We start from the raw sequence: 21097 nt of genomic DNA, 5'->3' as shown, positions 1-21097 counted from the left end.
GCTGACAGACTGGCCGGTGAAAGTTTACTTTTAGTGGGATCGAGGAGATCAAGTGTAATAGCTCGCATTTGGTGACTCATTCAAGAACAACGGCCTCACCTTCCATGCTAAATGTCCTCCACAATTATCCTGCGCTGATGGAGAGAGCATCATTATGACTTTTAGATGTCTCTGCATGGGGCGAATGGATACCTACTGCTTACAGAAGAGAGAGAAAGAGGCCCTCGCCAGTGAAGTGCTGTTCGCATCCCTAGATCTTCCACTATGCGATGTCATAGCTTCCGTGGAAGTACCTGTGCACGACGGACACGAAGGGGATACGATACTTGATATTTAAAATGGAAGGAGTTGATAGAAAATTCATTGTGAAGCCTGACCTGCAGTGCGTCTGCAGCCGTGCATCTGACGCTCTACAGAACCCCAGCAACCCCACGCCTCTCTAGTCACACGGATCAAAACCAACGGAGTCTGTACCGTCCATAAATCGCTCGTTATCGCCGTTCCTAAAGATTCTTCTTCTTCCACAAAAATCAATAAAACGCCCTGCTAACAACCTAATCAAAAAGGCTTACGACTCGCTCTTGTACAAGAGCGATAGCATCTTTGCAAGATGTCTCGAGCGATAATTTGAGCATAAGCCCGGGTTATTTGCCAGCCGATTTGGTGCTTAACAGCACCAGAAAACGATAGTGAGCGGTGGCTTTAACGGCTCGTGGCAATTGCCGGAAGACTTCAATAATGACGAAGGTGCATTTCTACGGCGAATTAGTTTTGCAAGAGGAATGGAGGGGCTGCTATTTGCTAGTAAAATTAGAAGCTGGACCACAGAGTAGTAGCCTTTGCTGTCTAACGAGATTACGCCATGCGATATTGAAAGGCTGTTGGTTCTGGGGGTACAAAGGATGTTACTTCCCATGTTGGGCAGGTGACGCTGTGGCATTCCTGCGTGCGTAGCTGGAAGCACAAGACTGGGTGAGGATAAACTGAATATTCAGATGTGTAACAAGCATGTAACATCATATTCGACACATATCTAAAGGCAAATCTGATGCACCGAGCTGTGATGGTATCATGTTGTTTAATTATTCTTTCGAGATGCTATTGTTTCTCCGTCATAGAGAAGAGCCAATATGCCCACCAAACTCCATGCTTAAAGGACATCAAGACTTTTTTGTATGTACATAATAAAAATCCATCTCTTAGTCTCATTCCCACGGTATCCTCATCCATCTCAAGCAGGCACATCCTTCACGCTCGCATTCGCACTCCCCACCTCCTTCTCCGCACTCGCGCCCAGCCCGGCTTCTACATCCAACGCACTGCTCGCGGCACCCACCGATGACCTCTTCTCATCCTCTCCCTTACTGCTGATGCCCCTGCTGCTCACGCCCTTCCTCTCCTTTCTCCTCACCTCGTCGGCCTCCATGTCCGACTGCTGCTCGGCATGGCTCTTCGCCAGCGTCTTCCTCCTGATTAACAGGCTCACTAGCAGACCCAGTCCGGCAAAACACACGTAGACGATCCACATCCTGGCCAGACTGTCGGCGAACGCCTCCCTCGCGACGGTCCGCTGCGCCGGGGGCAGCTGGTCCACGAGCTCTGAGTTCGCGCCCGCGCTGCCGCCGGCGAGTTGGCCGGCCAGCTCCGGGCCCAGCGCGCGCGTCAGCATGCCCTGGTGCTTCTGCATCTCGTTCTGGAACACGACGCCGCCGATGACGACCGAGGTGGCCGTGGCCAGGTTGCGCACGAAGCCAAACGTCGCCGTCGCCGTGGCGATGTCGCGCGGGTGCACGTGGGCCTGCAGCGCGATCAGCGGGCTTTGGAAGTTCGGGCCCACGCCGATGCCGGCCACGATCTGGTACAGGATGATCTTGGCCCAGGACGAATCGGCGTCGATGTCGGTGTAGAGGCCGAAGCCGAGGGTGAGGACGGCGAAGCCAAAAATGATGCAGGGATGGTAGGCTCCTGTTTTCTTTATGACGATACCCGTACTAGCAGAGACGATAGAGAGGGAGAGAGCGAAGGCCAGGAGGTAGACGCCGCTCATGATGGGGCCAGCGCCGCGCACGGCTTGGTAGTAGAGCGGGAGGTAGTAGGTGGCGGAGATGAAGACAAAGCCGTGTAGGAAGCAGGCAGCCAGCGAAGCGAGGTTGGAACGGTTCGAGAAGATGCGCAGCGGCATGATGGGGTAGGTGGCCACCTTCCACTCAAGCACGAGGAAAATTCCGATAGTGACGATGCCGAAGACGATCAGGCAGATGACGGTAGCCGATGACCAGGGGTGCGTGACGCCACCGAACTCGAGGCCGAGCAACAGCATGACAGTGCCGCCGATGACGGTGAGCGAGCCGAGCCAGTCGATGGCGCGGAGACCGGCGCCGATGGGGGTGCGTGGATTGTGCACATCAAGGAAGAAGCAGATGATGACGAAGGCAACGCCGTCGAGAGGCAGGTTGATATAGAAGCACCACCGCCACGATACACGCTGCGTGAGGGCACCGCCAATGACTGGACCGAGGGCAGACGCCAGCGCCCACACCATGCCGATGATGCCGAAATACTGGCCACGGCTGCGCATGGAGAAGAGGTCGCTGATGACAATGTTGACCAGGATGATCAAGCCACCACCGCCGACGCCCTGGATGGCGCGGGCCACGATGAGCATGCCGATGTTGATTGCCAGCGCTGCAACCAGCGAGCCAATGAAGAAAACAATGTTGGCCACGAGCAGGACTGGTTTGCGGCCGAAAATATCCGACAGCTTACCCCAGAGCGGCGTCGAGGCGGCTGCGGCGAGGTTGAAGGCTGATCCGATCCAGGTGTAACCTGCAGCCGACTGAAAGTGAGCGCTGATGGTCGGCAGGGCGGTGGTGATGATGGTGATATCCATTGCGGCGAGGAATACGGCCATCTGAACGAAGCGTTAGTGGATGCTCGTTGCCCAGTGCTCTTTTCTTTTTCCCCGTCTTCTTCTTCCATGCTGCCTTGCATAGACCCTACATTCCTACGACTACCGACTTTCCGACCCAAACCTCACAGCCAAGCTCTTTCGATCTTCCCCTTGTCATAAGATGAAAAAGCATGATACGTACCCCCAGTGCAAACATGATGATGGCAATCTTTGCCTTACTCCTCTCCTTCTCTGGCTCTATTTCAGCCTCCCCAACCTTCTTCTCTTGCAGGGCACCAGCATTTCCTCCTTCCACTGCGGCACCGTCCCGCGGTGCAGTCAGAGTCACGTTCGTAGGCGTAGCATCGTTGGTGGCCGAGGCGCCCATTCCAGCCTCGGCGTTGTGCTCGAGCGCAGCGGTGGATAAGGACATGATGAAGATTGGAAAGAAAGATGAGAATGTGGCGCCTCTTTTTAAATTAGGATCCCTTTCTTGGACCCGGCAGTTGTGGGCCGAACGCGGCCGCAGTGGCGCACGGCGCTACGGCGATTAAGAGTCCAGCGAGGCGCGAGGCCGAGAACGGGGGGAAGGCTGGTAGGCGGGGTGCCTTTCCTTTTCGTCTGCTGCTGACTTCCGAGGGTGGGTGGGACGAGGTTTATCAGTTGCGGGGAGCAGCGAGACCAAAGGAGGGAGGAGGTTTCGCGGGTTTCCGTCCGGTCTCGCAAAGGGGAGGGGAGAGGGTAGGTCGGTGACTGGACGAAGGATGGAAAATGGGAGCCATGGGTTTTAGAGGAGCTGCACGCGGCCGAAACGACAGACAACTGCCTTGCGGCGGGAAGTGGGTCTTCGGCGGCAGCCTCCGGGGTTAAGATCGACTGAGGCCGACCTTGATCGCAGACGCAGATCGGCCAGGTCGGGTGATGGCGAATAGACGGCGAGGGGCGTTGTGTTCGGCAACTGGCGTTAGGTAAGTGTAACGCCTAGACTCACCACTTCTCTCTCCTCGTCCATTCTCGCCCTCGCACCTCGGCCTCGGGCATAGCGAATGCAAAGGCGGAGAGGCGCATGTCTGCGGGTCCACATGGTGAGCCGGGGTCGCTGTCAGGCCTCTCCCTGCGCCCGCATCTTTCTTCGTCAACAGGACAGCGGACTTTCGGCGATAGGGAATCGAGATGCGGCAAGTGGCCGACTCCAACAGGCAAAGTGCCGACCAAACGCAGATAGACCCAGGCGCGCGGCTCGTCGCGTCCCGATCTAGACAAAGGCAAGGGGAAGTGGAACAATCTGCTTTTTGTTGACGGTGGAGACAGCGAGGCCAAGCTTTTTTGCGCTGTGACAAGCTTACCTCGACCGCGCCTGTTGCAACCGTTTCTTGTCAGACGCTGACACAAACACACCACCACAGAGTCGTGTTTCCTCGCCGTCGCTCGGCTGCGCGACGGCGCACCCGACGCCCGCCTGTGAATGGCGTCATTGCCCTCCCCTCACCGCCAAGCCTGCGCTTGCCGCTTTGGACCCATGGCATCGCCTGATGAGCTGCCCTGCCTCGGAGCGAATTGCGATGGACCTTTTGTTCTGGCTGTTTCATGCGTGAAGAATCGAGTCGAGATGAACGGTGGTTGAAACCAGCCGATCGCTGGTTTCATCCCTTGAGCGATCGGCTTCAAACATGTGCTAAATGCTCCTAAACCAGCAGCTTGAACCACCACCCACCAATCAACTCCAACGTCGTCGTAAGTCGCTGAGCATCCCGTTTCACTTAATTTCCACCACATTGCATGCACATGTCTACCTAGTACTCTTCTTTTAATGCAACACTGAAACCCCCCCTTCTACCGGCCGACGTCCAGTGCTGCTTTTCATCATGAATCGTGCTTGCATGACTCCTACCACCCTCTGAACTTCTTTCCGTCCGGAACGGGGACCGACCACTACAATAAATAGCGCAGCTGTTGGGGTCTTTGGAGGAATTCGCACTACCTTGCTATTATACCAGTTGCCTTGTCAGGGAAGGACCTTCTCTAAATATCAACCTCAGCTATCCAAATAAGCAATGTGTGATGGCTTGTTCTCCATGCCCACATATCCATCAAACGCACAACAATGTCTACTATCAACCTGATAAGACCGCCGTCTCTGCTGAAACCACGGCCAATGAAAAATCCACAGACGAATTCGCACACTCAACACAGCATCTCGAGAACTCAGGGTGAGAACAGAAAACCTTCTACTTTCTTATTACCAACAAACCCTCGGAAGAAAACGGTCAGAAATCGAACTGAATCCCGTCTGTAACTGGCCATCGGCGTTTTCAGCAAGTTCACCGAGAAATAAGAGAACGTATATCCATGAAAGATAGGAAGAAAATTCCATCTTGGAGCCACATCTTGAATTTTTGCTCTTGCCATTATGTCTTCCCCTCTAGCCTCTTGTTTTTTAGGTTAGGAAAAAGGAGCAAAGAGGAGAGGAGGAGACTACAGCCACCACACGACTCACGACTACTACCCCAAAAAAAGAAAAGAAAAAAGAGGCAAAGAAAAAGAAGAACCGAACACAGAAAGGGTATAATCGACACGAAACAAAAAGAGTAAACGCAGTCGGCAAAATGGAAGGAAAGGAAACAAATATCCGTGCATATGACCAGGTTGAGAATGCAAGTTGCTCGGTTACTGAAGGGGAGCATGAATCAGACCGCCAGCATCATATGGAGCAGAAAAGACGAGAGAAGAAAGGCATCCACCGGAAGCACCAGCATTTGCCCACGTCGTCCCATATTTCTACCTCACATATCACTGCGAGAGCTGATGTGCTCCCCCTTCTCCACGTTCTTCACACCATACAGGCCCCATGTCTTTTTGTTTATTTTCCGGCAACCTAGAAGAAAATGTTGATACGCAGCCAAGGAAAATTAGTTGATGTGGTGACGTGTACGCTCATGGCCGCGCGAAGATTGATCCAGAGAATCATTCCACGATTGCCGATTCTATCGCGCAGCAAATAAAAAGGATTAACTCGAACGCAAATGTGAAAAGGAGATGGAGGGAGTCAGGAGGTGCTGAGTCTATGAAATTGACGAAATAACCAGGAGCAATTTGGTATCTCAAACAGCAACTGGGACAGACACGATTGTTTCGTTCTAGTAGTCTATGCGATGCAGACGTAGCTCAGTCTGACAATCGCGATAGAGGACGACCATTGCATACGTCACTGAAGACGTAGGGACGTCAGACCGAACTCGGGTCCTCGGGAACGCTCGGAAGAGAAGATATTGATCAAGCAAAGGTTGCGGGTGTGCGGTGGATGTCATTCGGTTGGGGTACAGGGCATTTTCTAGCGATGGGCGCCAGTAACGATGTTGCCAGAGGAGTCCATGTTGCCGGTGAGCTCCGCGACACGGGCCTTAATACGCGCAACACGAGACTCAATCGTCTCTTCACCGCTGGTGTCACCATCATCCATAGTGGTGCGGGACGTCTGACTCTCACTGAAACGCGGGCGCGAGTACGACTGGTCCTCGCTCATCCGCGCGGCACGCTCAGCGGCGTTCTTGCGAATCTGTGCCCAGCGATCTTGAGTGGGCGACACTTGTTGCGCCAAGTCGATAGAAGCCGACGAGATCGACGAGACGTCCGCCTGGGAAACGTCATCGCCGCCGGGAGTCTCAGGAACCTCAGGCGCATCCTGGAAATGGGTCGCATGTGGAGTGAGAGCCTCGTCCTCGGCATCCTCAGGGGCAAAAGCAGGCTGGTCATCCAGAGGACCCTGGTCGAAGCGGGAGAATTGCGCTTCGGCCTCCTCACGCTCATTGGTGTGGACACGGGAGAGCGGTGGACGGTCCTCGGTATACATAACGGCTTCATTGCGCATGCCGGGAGCAGCGCTGGGCTCAGCCTTCTCAGCAGAGGCTTCCGGAGTAGGCTCAGCGGGTGCCGGCTTCTTGCGGCCCAAGCCAGAAAGGGTGCGGACCAGACCATTACCCTGCTGCTGAGGGACCTGAAGACCACCGCTGGCAGTCGGGACAGGCTCAGTCTTCTCCGGCTGGATTGGTTCAGTGGCAGCCTTCTTCTTGCCAAACAACTTCTTGAAGCCACCGCCACCGCCCGTCTGAGCAGGCTTCTTGAGTTTCTTATGCTCATCCTTCTTGATCTCCGAACCAACAGTGACAGAGGCCTGCTTCTCTTCGAACATCTTGCGCCTTTCAGCGACGGGAGAAGGCGAGACAGCCTTCTTCTTGTCCGAACGGAAGGCAGGGTGCACATTGTTGTCAGAGGTATCCAGCTTAGGCGGAGGGAGAGGCACCTGTGCAGCCGCAGCAGCCGCTTCGTTGGCGGTCTCATCCTTAGGAGTTGGAGGAAGAGGAGATGGCGCCAAAGGTTTGCGCGAAACGCTCTTCGGGGATCCTGACTCTTTAGGCAGAGGTGGGAGGTCGTTCTTCGTTGAAGCTACGCCAGGAGAAGTAGGACCACCATTCGAAAAGGTCGGGCTAGGAGAAAGAGCAAGATTCTCACGCGAAAGACCCTTGCCAGCACTAGGGTCACCGAGGTACTGAGCTCGAATAGTCTCCTTGTCGAAGGCACGCGCCCACTTCATCGCTGGACCGGCCTCGCTCACCACCATGGGCTGCAAAGTCATTACGCTGTTCGTCTTCGCTGTCGTCTCCTCACTTCTACCGCGACGCGGAGATGCATCCTGCTGCTTCTGCTGCTGCGCCAAGCGCGCCGCAGCGGCTTGAATACGAGCGTGCTGGTCCGGCCCAATACTGGTCTTGCTTGTCGGGGTATCCGTCTGAGCCCTGTCGTAAGGCTCCTTTATCGGTAGCTTCTTGCCGGTGGATTTGCGGCGGCCAAGGCGACCTCGCTTGGTGAAGCTGAACTTACTCTTCTTCTCCACAATGTAGGCACCTTCGGCGGGTTCCGAAGCACCCTTCACTTGTTCTTCGAGGACCAACCACTTGCCACCAGAAATGTTCGTCTCAAGCAGTGCACAGCGGCCAAAGACCGCCTTCCGCTCATTCGGCTCTTCAATTGCCAAACTCGTCATCCAAACCCACCAGAATGTATCATCAAGATCGAAAGTCTGGATGCTGGCGAGTTCTCCAGGCTCCAGGCCGTCCTCGGACGTTCTTAGGTGAGATTGCGAGCTCTGGACGCGCGCAACCTCGCCGATCGGAGGAAGTACCTTGTCCGGAGGAAGCAGCATGGGAGGGGACGAGGTCTGCGCCTGTCCATCCTGGAAGCCAGTTGACAAGAAATCCGCCCAGGAGGGGGTGGTAGGCCGGCCCATGGTATCGGCACGAGCGCGTGGCGTGGTCCGGAGTCCATTGGCGGTGCTCGAGGGAGTAGGGCCGCTGCTAGTGCTGGTAGGTGACGATAGCGAAGTGTCCAGGAAACCGAAACCCAAATCCTCAAACCTCGACCAGGAGGGATCGGAAGAACCTTCGGTAGCAGTACTTGACTGATTAGCCGATGAAATCGCATTCAGAACACGTCGACACTCGTCCGTCAAGGCCTGGACGGGATCCTCGTATTGGGAGAATCTCTGAAGAAGTCTGTCGTCATCACGGTATTCGAAATGCTTTGCCCGGCGCAAGAGTGCAAACGGAGTTGGAGACACTGAATCGACGATCATAACCACTTTCGTCGTGGTGGTCTGCATTAGGACCGGCGGCTCGGGAGGGTATTCGGTCTGATTGACCAGGGCTTGAAGGGAGCGCGGGAGGGTGTTAATGCCACTAAAGTTCCTGTCCTCCGGAGCTAGCGAACGCAGATAGGCGAAGAAAAGATGGCTCGTAGCATCAGCGGCGCTAAAGATGTCAGCAACTTTTCCGTGTTCGGAGAGCAACAACTTACCTCTTCCACGACTTGTATCCATCGTCGAAGCCCTTTCCATTGTCGGGATGCTCAAAGGCCCACCAGCCGGCCATTCTTGACAGTTTCCTTCCTCCAAGACCATTTGTTTTGCCGCGCGCAGATATGGCAGCCAGAAGGTCGAAGAAGTCAGTTATGATCTGCTTGCGTGCCTCCGAATCAACGCTAATCGGGATGAATGTATCAAATGCGTGCTTAGCCATGCCAGAGTCTGAGACTGTCAGCTTTATTGCGCGGCCGTCTTACAATTGGGGTCGCTTACCCTGCTCTCCCACGCGGAATAGCTCGTACGCGTCCCAGGTGACGACACCGCCAGGAAGCCTGCTCCAGCACCACTTCATGATGCTACAAAGTACCTGAATCTCAGTCAGCCCACGCACACGCAACGCGCGCCATGTAGCTCCTCACCATTGGCTCCGTCAAGCGCAGCTCTGCCCGCAGAGCTTCCCCTCGATATTCGTTTCCGCCCTCGTAGGCATCCCTGAAGAAGCTTCGAATAAAGCTGCGGGAGGAACTAGCGTCGGAGCCTGGCCGGAAGGGCAGGAGCAGGAATGGCGTGTCGAGCGCTGCGTCACTGTTAAACACCGCGACAATAGCGACAGGCCGGATCTACGTACCTCGCGACTTGAGTTCCTGGGTGCAAACGTGAATGAGCTCCTCGACCTCGTCGGGCGCGACCTCCTTGCGGGCCCACGACTCCTCCCAGCGCGGCTTGGGCGGCGGGAGCAGCTGGCCGTTGGAGTCGTCCAGCTTCCCCTTCTTCGCGTCGCGCGGCTTGAAGACCTTGGCGAAGAACGGCATTTTTCGCTGATTTGCTGTGATAAGGCTACGAGCCGGATCGCATCGACTGCGCTATGGCGCGGGCGAAGGGGGGAGCAGCGGTGGATCTGCCGCGCGCAGGGGGGGTGCGGGCTTTCGAGCGGGCGGCGGCGGCGGCGGGAGGTTATAGGAGTGGTGGAGACGGAATTTGGATGGAGCGAGCGCAGCGCGCATGCATAGGTGGGAGAACGAGCGACTTGGAGCGGCGTGGAGCAATTGACCGCGAGCGGACCCTGCGCTGTCTCTTGATGCGCGTGGTGGATTGTGAACAGGGGTCGCGTCCGACGACGTTGAGCACGGTGGTGGTACGGAGCTCGTTAAGGGCAGCGCGTCGGATATGGCGCGGCGGCGGCGGCGGCTGCAGCAGCGGAAGTACAAGTTCGGCGCAGCAAAAAAAAATGCCAACAGCAGACTGGGCAGGCTCTGACCGAGAGGGCGCAAGGCGTGTTTTGGGCGCTGGAGGATGGGGACTTCCCGGGCTTTAATTTCTCAGGGGAGTTGAAAGTATGGCGATCAAGCTAGGCTGCTTCCCTTGTCGCGCCCACCCACGCGCCGCGGCCTGTCAACCGTGCCAGCGCAGCGCAGCCTACCCTACAACATCGCCACACCTCTTGCCGGCATGCAAGCTTTCTCCAGGCCAGCACACCTAGGCCCGCCGCGCTGGCCCGACTGAAACACTGAAACCCCGCTCGCACGCGTTGCCTGCCTGCGAGCCCAAGACGGCCACCTGGCCCAGCCTTACGAGTCGCCGGGCAATGAGCCCATCTCCGAAGAGCTTCCTTTTGGCTCCGCCGTACGCAGGGACGCCGAAGCCACCCGCCAAGCGCCCTGATTGGCTCCCGTGCCCGCTCAGTCTCATGCTTGGGCGCAACGTGCGAGCGGAATCTCGCTACGATGAGCCACGCGAGCTGGCTGCAAAAACCATACAGGCGGATCGCTTTCAATTCCTTCTTCGCAGCTGCTCCAGGGGCCCTGGCTTGCCGGGACCACTGAGCCTGCAGCTCTTGCATCCGCTGGCATTCTTCTGATCTAGTGAGTGCGTCAAGGTTGGCAAATTGCTTTTTCGGGGAGCCGGCGGCGTATCACATCACGAAGCCACGCAACCGCAGGCGTGCTTGAGGCGCCAATGGCTCGCCACAGTCCATTATCATCGCCGTCCGCCGCAGGCCGTCCGCTGCGACTTCAGTTCGTTGTCGCAGTCGCGAAAGGTGCACCGAGAGAAGGATTGCCGTCGATATATGCGTGGTGCCCTAGTCAAACGGCTATCTGCACGACTACGCACCTCGTATGTACTGCCGACATCGAGGATAATCCCTCCACTGAGATACCTAGCTTCGGGAATGCCCCACTACCCGTCGTGCTCAGCTGCGCGTGCAACGCGACTCGTTACTGTTCAGAGCTGAGGGTGAATGACGGCTCACTAATATCTAGCGGCACGCTTTTGGACAGCCTCATTTCTCATTCCGCCCAGATCTACAATCAATCAACCACAAACATCTTCGTTGTCCTAGACAATACTCTCCATCTGTCCCTCTGATTGGTTACTGTCCGTTTATTGCCTTGAAACATTTGGAAGTTCGCGCACGTCCCACCAGCCACAGCTTGTCTCCAATACATATACGATGCAGGTGTTCCGTTTCTCTGTCACTCACGTGATGCGCGCCGCTCGCGTCCCGATGATGTCGTCATGCATTTTCGTCCACTGTTGACGTACCTGCGCTTCAAAAGAGCGCCTACCTTATATGCTCCAAGATACCATCTGAACCTGAATCAACAATCTTCTCCTTTGCCCGCCGCTTTCAAAGCCCAATTCAGTTCGACGTCTCGCAAAATGGTCAAGAACACCGAAACCGTCATCGAGTATGTGCAGTGGTCACATGTTGGGAAGTTGCACTAACATCGGATAGGGAGTTTAATGAACTCGTCAATATGTCAGCCAAAGATTTGAAGGATTGGCTGGGTAAAGAAGAATCGGCCGGGTCTGGTTGGAGCAAGGACGATGGGTAGGCTTGCTTCCAATCCTCTTATTATCGCGCTTGGCTAACACCTTCAAGTTCCGGTGAAACGATTGGGCACGAGAGGTATTCAATTCTTCTAGTTTGTGCAAGCGACCTTGTGCTGACATAGATGTAGTGGGCGGAAGATCATCAAAATCCTCGAGAAGAATCCAAATAAGGATCCGGAACAATATGATGAAGAGGATATCGACCACATGAGAAGGGTGGTTGCATATTGCAAACGCCATCTTGCCCAGGAGGAGAAGGCAAAGCAGGATACCGATAGCAAAAGTTACAAGTACGCATGCCGCGCCCACCGCTTAAAAGTATTACTAACCCCGCCGGCAGGAGCTTGAAGAACTGGGGTCACGATGCCCAGAAGACTTAGACAATAACGGATTCAATAATCATGTCACGAGAGCTATTATGCATTAATCCGGATCATTCCGACGGAACAGACCAAAGCCCTAGCTAGACCTATACCCGCATTCACGATTTCATCCATTCGTGTACATCGTTCTCCCCCGATGTTACTCAGATCTAGCCTTTTCCGACGACAGGTTTGGCGCAATGTGAACTGGAGTTAGATTCTAGTCCTATATGCGTGGACGTCAAGTGAGAACTAACATCATGATCTGCCGCTTCCTTAGGCACGTCGATCATGTTTTTGGATCGCGCACGTCCATCGGGGCGACCGGCCGGCAACAGCACGACGATCTATTGCAGGAGCAGGGCTAGCGGAGATATTACGCACCTTAATATCGGGGCTTGCACGAATCCTTTAATGGGAGCGTGCCGAGTGTGATTGCATGACTGCACTTATCCCCAACGTAGAGCACAACCGCGGTCAGCCACGACGCGCTGGTACGCGCATGCTCAGGTTTGACGTCATGAACTCCACGTGGACGCGTCTTCTTCGGCGCTTCCTTCTATCCCCAGCATGAAGATCACTCGAAGTTAACAAGGCAGAAGGAAGCAAATGCACGCTAATTAGCACAACCAGCTTACAACTTAGGAGCCGCCTTGCCCTAGAAAATGCTAATCCAATAGTAGCAGCCCACGACCTCTAGCATCCCGTTCCCTAACCTTCATAGCGCAACCTCCATTCAATAGGGGTGAAGAAGGTTGAAGTGGCTGATGGTTATTCTTCATTAGCATGTAAAACTAGGTCAAGCTAAAGTGCTACGTTGTTGCTTCCGATATCCGCTACCCAATACCAGACCGAAGCACCAACTCAGCGAACTAAGGCGAGTACAAACGTATTTAAAATGACGGTTTATCATGATGTGCTCTACTGTGATGAGCCTGATGCGAATAGATCGCCCATTAACCGCTGGTCCTATTTCAAGGAACGGAATGAATCTTCCGGCAAGGCAGACACGGATCCACGGTGGCGGCTATTCAGCAAAGCCGCTTCAGCGCCTATTGCTCCCAATCCCAGGACTAGGCTCCAGCTAAGCCATCGCGAACGTCTACTTCGATAGCAATTTGTGGGGAATCAACAAGGGGAATTCTCCACATGCAAGGCAGAAGCATGTCGCCGCCCTTTCCCCTCCACACAGCGTCCCACACATAGAATACGAGGGGCCTTGCGGGAAAGGAAAAGAAAGAGGCTAGAAACACGATGATCGTCACGCGCCGCATCGCGCCGCGCCCGGTCCGCGGAGTGGATGCCGATTGTCCTCCCCCAAAGGTGCTGCCATCCTGGACTGGCTGACGACACCGAAGGGAGGGCCCTGCACCGCAGATCACTGCGGCTCTTACTGTTTCAGCAAGGCCATGCTGGGGCTGAGCGGACGCTGGGGTCGAATGAGGCGCAGGCGCGAAACGCAGCGCGAAACTGACGAACAAGCTCGGCCGCAGCCACGGCGGCCTCTTCGCTCGTAACACGTTACAATGCCGCATGCTTTCTCTGTACCTTAGCATAGCCGCACTGTGTGGTTCTGAGTATAGATTACGAGTGAAGCGTTTCGCCAGCATCATGATGAGAAACCAGGCAGTTGAGGGGTCGGTGCATTCCACATTAGAATGCGAAAACAGCAGCAAAAATCAGCATCCGAAGCGTGTATGCCTATTCCGTCCGACCTAGAGCTCACACGGGGCTCTCGGAGAACAAGACTGAGAAACTGCTCTTGTAGTATACATGCGGTCACCTTTTGGGAGTACCGTGGTTGAAGCATGCGATATCGTTCGTCCGCCACGATTCTCTCTGCATTTTTAGCATCAGAATGCTCCGTCTCGTGCGGAAATGCCTACCGTCGTAGAAGTCATGCGGCAACTCAAGCGCCTATTGGATGAATGATGTTCCTGTTTAAAACGATCGGCGACGGGTGGCTGCTTGTCCGAACGGAAGGCTGGCACGCAAGTGTCTTCGGCCCCAGATGACGCTCCATGCAGTTCGCTGCAGCTGTGGTAAATCGACGCGTGGGCTGTGTGCATGCAGGCTAGGAGAAGAGTCGCGATGAATGACGGCTGCGGCTGTACCTGGCACCTGTATGCCATTCAGCGGGGCCGTCAGAAGCGGAAGGCAAGGCCAGCCGATGACATTGGGCTAGTTAGATATCTAAAGAACAAAGGTTCCGCAATGTGGAGTAGGCCGGGCTGTGGAAGCTCAGCTCGGCTGCGATTATGCAGCATCGGTTAGCAGGCCATCGTACGACGAGGACTTGGAGGGCTCCGTCATCATGTTCCAGCAGGCTGGCTCGCGATCTGATCGCGGTGGAGGAGGAGGGTAGAAAGAGGTTGTGTAGCTGGTCTGTCGGCGAGTTATTTTTAGAGACCCTAAGCGCCGGCCTTGCGTGCTGAGGGTCTCCAGCCACATCCGGGGAGGACGGATCGTGAATCGCTCCCGCTTGCAGGCCACGCTAAACATTATCGATCCCAGATGCGCGGGCTTGCCCACCTTATCGATGGCCGTCGCCGCCGCCGCCGTTCCTTGGGCAGCCTGTCTCATCTGCACGTCACTCGGGGCCGTTTGTGAGGGGAATCGGGGAGCCGTCCGCGCAGTAGGTTCTGACGTCTGCCCGCACCGTTCCCGCGCTGTTCCTGCAGCGCTGGACGCTCTGGAGCTGGCGCTGGCGCTGGCGCCGGCGCCGGTGCTGGAAGGCAGCGCAGCCCGTCTGGCGTCTGAAGGGCGGGACAGCGGTATGGGCGAGGGCTCAGGCTGCTGAGACGGGGCGGGCGGGTGATTGGCGGAGCGCGGGCTCGCGCAAGGGTGGAGGCCTGCCTGAAGAAGCAGCAGGCGGAAGGGTTGCACTACGTCGCCGGCTGCCTTGACCAGCGTGGTATGTCAGCATGGCATAGAGATGCTCCGGCTTCAGGGGCCTTAGCCCATTTCGTCCATCGTCATTTCCAGTCGGCTAATAGGTGCTTCAGGTGTGCCCCGCCCGCGCGCCGGACCCTGCTGCGTCGCGGCCAGCCAGCTGTCGCCGCGCGAGACATGGCAGGTCTGCATCACTGTACAGCCCCTATCAGACAATATTGATTCCTGTCAGGCTAAAGTCGCGTGCCTGTGGACCGCGAGCGAGCGGGCGGCGAACGGCGGGCTGGCAGACGCTGGATTGTCGCATAATTGCCTTGCCGGGGACTAGTGCCCCCATAATTAACTCAAATTCGCCTGGTGTGGGCTAGGCCGCGAGGCCTGCATGTCCGATGGCTCGGCACCTTCTCTCCCTCTAATTTATTAATAGAAGCAGCAGACCCGCCAGCCGCGAAACCTGAGCTCTCTTGTCACCGGCCCTGCTCGAGAGCCGCATCCCACCACCGCTCATCACGCCCTAAAACCCTCCAAGCTTCGCGCATACATAACGGTCGCCACTGCCGTCGGCGCCCTGCTCGGTCCCCGTGCGTCTCCACCAACGAACAAAGCGCCCACTCGACCTGACCTCCGCCAAGACGCGTCGCTCGTCGCCGAGATCCCTCGAATCCTCCACCACCACGCGTACGCGTTCTATGCGCACCCCGTAAACGCTGTCGCATCACCATGGGTCGCCGAAAGATCGAGATCAAGGCCATCAAGGACGACAGGAACCGCTCTGTGTATGTGCCCACCCGGCTGTGTGCAATGGTTTCAATCGCCCACGCTAACCCGCGACTCCTGCAGCACCTTTCTCAAGCGCAAAGGCGGCCTTTTCAAGAAGGCCCACGAGCTTTCCGTCCTGTGCTCCGTTGACGTAGCCGTCATTATTTTTGGCCACAACAAGAAGTTATATGAGTTCTCCTCCGGCGACATCAACGAGACCATCGGGAGATATCAATATGTGCGTCGGGTTGTCCGCCCAGCCCCCGAATTTCGTCCCGCATCTGCTAACGCTCATCCAGTATGGCGGCGCACACGAACACAAGGGCCCCGAAGACTTCATGGGCAAGGCTGAGGGCGATGAAGACGAGGAGGCCGAGGACGACGCACACGCACAGCAGCAGGGCTCAAACTCGCCACCGGAGCATGCTATGATGATGCCTCACCCTCTACAGAACCAACAATTTCAACACATCCGCCATGCGACGCCATCTGGGTCACCGCCCATGCCAAACGGCATGCCTTTCCACCACCGCGCCTCTCCCCAGCCCCAGAACATCTCGCGTCCAAACTCCCGCGCACATATTCGCAGGACCAGCTCCAATCTTGCCCCTCCCCAGCCCTACCCCCCTCAGCCGGCTCCTCCGCCGCAGAACGGCTACGCATACAGGCCGAACCCGCCATTCTACACAGGACCGCCCCAAGGCATGCCGCCTCAAGGCCCTCCGGGTCCTCCGCACCCGCCGCAACCCTCTTACTCGCACCCACCCCCGCACACCCAGGTCCAGCAGGTATACATGCAAGATCAGCGCAGAACGTCAATGCCCCCGACTTTCTCTCAGCCTCAACCGGAACCGCCGCGTCAAGCTTCTGTAGTCCCCTCGCCGCCGCAGCCTGAACAGCACAATTTCCAGAGCCCTCCGATGCCGCAACCCAAGCCTCTTCCCGCAGCCGCCAAGAACCAGAGTATCTTCACTCCAATCGACGACAGCAGATCGCTGCTTGCCCAGCATTGGGGGCCCAGCACAACCACGGCGGAACCGGTGAAAGCTGAACCGGTACCTCACATGGAGAGACCGCAGTCCATTGATGTTGCATCGATCGGAAAGCAGAATCATGTTTCACCACAGCAGCCCACTCCTACGTCGCTCCCTAATCAGCCGCAAAGGACCGCATCCACTTCGTCATTGCCAACCATTCCGCCTCCCACACGGACCAGCAGCGTAGCTACCGATGCCAAACGTCCTCGGCTCAAGGTTCAGATTCCCGACGAACACTCGGAGGCGGAGAACACGCATGCTTCTGGCTCCCCCAAGGACCCCAGCACAACAGGACCAACTCCAGCGAGAGGTAGCAACGAAACGTCAAATGCTTCTGGCGTGGTTTTACCTCCGCCGTCACCTAGTGCGAGTGCTCTACTCAGTGCTGGGGCAACTGGACCACCAAACCCGTTCGCCAGGCCCGCTCCTCCTGTCAACAACGCAAACAACAATTCGTCTCAACACAATCGCAACGACAACATGGACACGCCGATTTCCGCACTTCCAAGTCGCTTTATGGACGGCGGGCTTCTGCCCTCACCGTCTAGCTTTTACCCGGAGTGGGGCTTCGGCAACAATTCCTCAAACATGCTGCCGAGCCCGTTGACTTTCCAGACTCCGGTAGTGCAGAACGGGCCGAGCTTCCGGGATGACCCAGAAGACAGGAAGCGCAAGACGTCCGAAGGTTCCGACAGTGGGGCAAGCAAACGAGTGAAGACCTAAAGCTTTGCGTCCCAACCTCCAATTTGTGAATTATCCTCTTTTTTTTTTTGTCATCGTTCTCCATTCCCACGCTGGTTTTTCAAAAGTCGTCTGGCATGTGGATGTTGTTTAGACTGTCTTGCCTCGCCTTCGATTGTACTATGCTCGGTGGTTCGTCGCCTTCACTTCTTTCCATACCCTTTTTGCGCGATATATGGTTTTATTTAGTTGCTCTCTGCTCCTGGATACCCTGAGGTTTCGACACTCGTTCTCTCCTTGGCCTTCTTCTTCATCCCTTTGGGGATGGCAACGGGTTATAGTCCCTCTTTTCCCGGTACGACGTCCAGAGCGTTGGAGGTGGGTGGATGTGAGGCGTTTGTCCGCGGTTCTGTTGCTGGTGTTTGGCGGCGATTATGGGGCGGTTGGCTTGCTTTTCTTTTGCTCTTGTTTGTTTTTCCTTGATACAGAAATGTGTAGATAGCTCTACCTGAAATACGCGGGGGCGCGTCTATTGCGGAACTTTCATCGTTGCGAGAACACAAGGTGGTCTGACAGTGGTACTCATGCAAGATTGATAATCATATTGGTAAAGATACCTGGATTCTCTGTCTGATTAGTGCACGGCAAACATGTGTGTATGACTTGTCTCCAGGCGAGTGGGCGTACTTTAGCCATGGGGACATCCGGAGTAAACCGGACTCGCTCAGCGGGGCCGGCAGGTGCTTCCTCGAACAAGATTGTTCTTGTTTCTCGCTAGCTTTCTGCGCCATGGAGAACACGCGTCCCAGGGCTATGTAGGCAGCCGTCGGTTTGGACGGGATGACGCTTTAAGCGAACGCCTGCTGACGGCAGGCAGGCGCATCGCGCGAAGGAAGAAGGTATCCTTATATAGTCCGAGCAAGAGAACCGCCATGCGGCGGTCACCCAAGCCTGCCGAGCAGATCACAGACCTCCGCCGGGCCTTGTCGTATTCGCATTGCGGGCTGCACGGCACAGAGCTGGTCGTCCGTTGACGACGTCAAAGGCCAAGGCGGCGCCCAACAGCGACTGAATCGCGCAGGTGGCCCTTCTGCCCTGCGCGCCCGACCCCACCAAACGCTGTCGACCGCTGCCATTGCCGCTGCCCACTAACGTTATCCCTGATCGACCAGAATATTCTCACCGAGCGCGCCATCCGTTCCTTCGCCAGGAGCGCATGATCCCCACCGATTTCCATTGACTCGCCTGTTTGCGCCGCGCTCCACCGTGTGACTGCCGCCAACCGCACCGGACAACGCAGTGGTCACCGTTCAGCCGCACGGGGCTGTCAAGAACCAAGGAAGCCCAAGAACGCCCTCTTGCCGCCTTAGATCCCTCAAATACCCCTCCTCCGCCTGAAACCCTTTCCGAGCGCCGCATCTCCGCGTTCTGAACACTCATACCATGGCCTACAACAAAGGCTACAATCCCGACGCGCTCCCCGCGCACGCTGAGCCTGACCAGGTCCGCATCACCGTCCTCTCCGAAGGCAGCACTCACTGACTGAGACTTCCTTTATGCAGGCCGCCGCCGCGCTGTCGCAGGCCCAGCAGCAGCGCATCTCCCCGCGCCCCTCGTACTCATCGCCGCGCCCCAGCGGGCCCGACTACAACAAGCCACCGCCCCCACTGCCCAACCACGGCGGCGGCGGCGGCGGGCACTACTACAACGACGGCCGCCAACACAGCCCTCGATTCGGCGGCGGGCCTCCCCCGCCGCAACATGGCCATCACGGTAGCAGCGCTGGAGGCGGTGTCGGTGGCTACTCGTCGCCGCCGCCGCAGAATTACGGGGCGGCGCCCGCGCCCTCCAGCTTCAACCACGGGCGCCCGCCGCTGAGCCAGGCCGGTCGTCCCCCGCCGACGCCTGTGCCGCCGCGCGACCCCAACGACCGTGAGGCGCTGTGGCGTCTGTTCGGTGCCGTGGACAAGAACCGCAGTGGGCAACTCAGCGAGAGAGAGCTGGGTTCGGCGCTGGTCAATGGCGATTGGACGTCGTTTGACTCGCACACGGTGCGGATGATGATCAGGTATGATTGGTTCTGGAGCTCGTTTTGCTACATTCCGGCAAGAGAGCGAGCTTTTCATGGTAAGACGCGGGCAGTGAGAAGCTGATGAACTCTTTGAACAACAGGATGTTTGACACGGACCGCTCCGGCACCATCAACTTTGACGAATTCTGGTATGCTGGTCACATCTTTCCGTGGTTGCCTGTTGGATTTCTAGGCCCCTTCTGACGCAAAGTGATCATATGTAGTGGGCTCTGGGCCTTCCTTGCCGCATGGCGTACACTTTTCGACCGCTTCGATACGGACCGCAGCGGCTCCATCTCGTTCAACGAGTTTTCAGAAGCACTCGTGGCGTTTGGCTACAGGCTGAGCCCGCAGTTCGTTGCGATACTGTTCCGCACGTACGACCGTCGCAACCAGAATGCCATCAGCTTCGATTTGTTTGTTCAAGCCTGCATTAGCTTGAAGCGCATGACGGATGTGTTCAAGAAGTATGACGAGGATCGTGATGGCTATATCACTCTAAGCTTGTAAGTTCATCCTTCTCTGCATAGCGGATGGGGCCCAGGACCAGAGCCTCCTTTTTCTCTATCTCCAAGAGCCCTCTCTATCTTTGGAATCCAACATCAGACACTTTGCTGACTATATCTTCTTTTGCAAATTACAGCGAGGAGTTTCTCACAGGTGCCCAGTCCCTCTTCCTGTTCAACTCGATATCCTCGAAAACTGATACCGGTCTCTATTAAAGAAATTGTGGACCAGTCATTCTGATGATGTTGCTTGGTTTTGCTCCCTTGGGGAAGAGCCGTCACGTAGCCTCCTGAGTCCGGATCGAACAAGATCAGTACGGTCAAAATTTCCGCTTTCCTGAAGCTCCTCTCTCCGATCCGCGAGCCTTATGCATGAATGGCGTGCAAGGGAAGACAGGAAGGTCATGTGTGAAAGCCTTCCAAAAGCGTCTCCGAGGATTGGCCCGTCCTACGCCAAGGCTGGGCAGGGATTTCACTTTTTTTTCCGCGGTCTTGGCTGAGAGTGAAAGGGGCAAAGGTCTGACGGGGGTTATGGAATTGCGCCTAGACGATGCTCGGTTCTCCGGGATGGAAGAATGACTGACGGCGGTTGTTCCTCCTGCCCTTTCTGTTTCACTGTCCCATATATACCCTGTCTTTTGAAAAAAGGAAAAACTTAACTACTCACACTCTCGGTTGCCTGATTGTCTGATTATCGTCGAATGTTGAACAAAGCATTTGATTTTATGTATGGTATACGCTCGGGAGAAGAAAGATTGAGGAGTTAAATGGGATGGAATGGATGTGGATTGTTTGTCTGGGCTTTGTGACTTACTGTTCCTCTTGAGCTTTGCTTTGAGGGGCTTCTCGCAACGTTGTGGTTGATGTGATGGTGATGATGATAGGTATTAATTGATATATTATGTATGTAGGATGTCGTTTCGCGCCTATAGCCCCCTCTCGCAGCCGATGGCTAGCGTGGATTTGTTTTTTGCTCATGTCATGGGTAGCTGAAGCTATCGTCCGGACGCGAATGTCGAATTAAAAATTCTACATACACGTCCAGACAATAGTTTCAAATACCCACATATTTTTTTTTGAAAAAAAAAAAACAGATGAGGCATGGTTACCCTCGAGGATTCTTCGCGCTAGCCATCGGCTGCAGCACCCCTCTGTAATCTGATTGTGAAGTATTTCTTTTCTTTCCCCCCCCCCCCCCCCCCCCCCC

At 56.0% G+C, this 21097-nt stretch overlaps 5 protein-coding genes across 5 annotated transcripts; 3 read left to right on the top strand and 2 right to left on the bottom strand.

The window, feature by feature from the left end:
• Window positions 1–1231: 1231 nt before the first annotated feature.
• LTHEOB_12926 (MFS transporter) lies at window positions 1232–3323 on the bottom strand (the record flags this gene model as incomplete). The annotated part of the gene is made up of 2 exons (XM_035509847.1): window positions 1232–2911; window positions 3093–3323. 2 exons carry the CDS (start codon window positions 3321–3323, stop codon window positions 1232–1234), a joined length of 1911 nt encoding a protein of 636 aa, XP_035363332.1.
• A 2898-nt stretch (window positions 3324–6221) lies between these two features.
• On the bottom strand, window positions 6222–9559 carry LTHEOB_12925 (uncharacterized protein; the record flags this gene model as incomplete). Its single annotated transcript, XM_035509846.1, has 5 exons — window positions 6222–8694; window positions 8741–8969; window positions 9021–9114; window positions 9167–9324; window positions 9376–9559. 5 exons carry the CDS (start codon window positions 9557–9559, stop codon window positions 6222–6224), a joined length of 3138 nt encoding a protein of 1045 aa, XP_035363331.1.
• A 1849-nt stretch (window positions 9560–11408) lies between these two features.
• Window positions 11409–11962, top strand: LTHEOB_12924 (DNA-binding protein; the record flags this gene model as incomplete). The annotated part of the gene is made up of 5 exons (XM_035509845.1): window positions 11409–11437; window positions 11485–11580; window positions 11632–11658; window positions 11711–11872; window positions 11923–11962. The coding sequence occupies 5 exons, from the start codon at window positions 11409–11411 to the stop codon at window positions 11960–11962; spliced, it is 354 nt and encodes a 117-aa protein (XP_035363330.1).
• Window positions 11963–15556: 3594 nt separating this feature from the next.
• On the top strand, window positions 15557–17355 carry LTHEOB_12923 (Transcription factor MADS-box; the record flags this gene model as incomplete). Its single annotated transcript, XM_035509844.1, has 3 exons — window positions 15557–15612; window positions 15677–15833; window positions 15895–17355. The coding sequence occupies 3 exons, from the start codon at window positions 15557–15559 to the stop codon at window positions 17353–17355; spliced, it is 1674 nt and encodes a 557-aa protein (XP_035363329.1).
• Window positions 17356–18756: 1401 nt separating this feature from the next.
• LTHEOB_12922 (Peflin) lies at window positions 18757–19894 on the top strand (the record flags this gene model as incomplete). The annotated part of the gene is made up of 4 exons (XM_035509843.1): window positions 18757–18816; window positions 18876–19381; window positions 19486–19533; window positions 19609–19894. The coding sequence occupies 4 exons, from the start codon at window positions 18757–18759 to the stop codon at window positions 19892–19894; spliced, it is 900 nt and encodes a 299-aa protein (XP_035363328.1).
• Between the last annotated feature and the right edge of the window lie 1203 nt (window positions 19895–21097).

Source organism: Lasiodiplodia theobromae, assembly GCF_012971845.1.
Source record: "Lasiodiplodia theobromae strain AM2As chromosome Unknown scaffold_85, whole genome shotgun sequence".
Lineage (NCBI taxonomy): Eukaryota > Fungi > Ascomycota > Dothideomycetes > Botryosphaeriales > Botryosphaeriaceae > Lasiodiplodia > Lasiodiplodia theobromae.
Note: the sequence above shows the minus strand (reverse complement) of the source record. Positions and strands in the feature narration are given on the sequence as shown.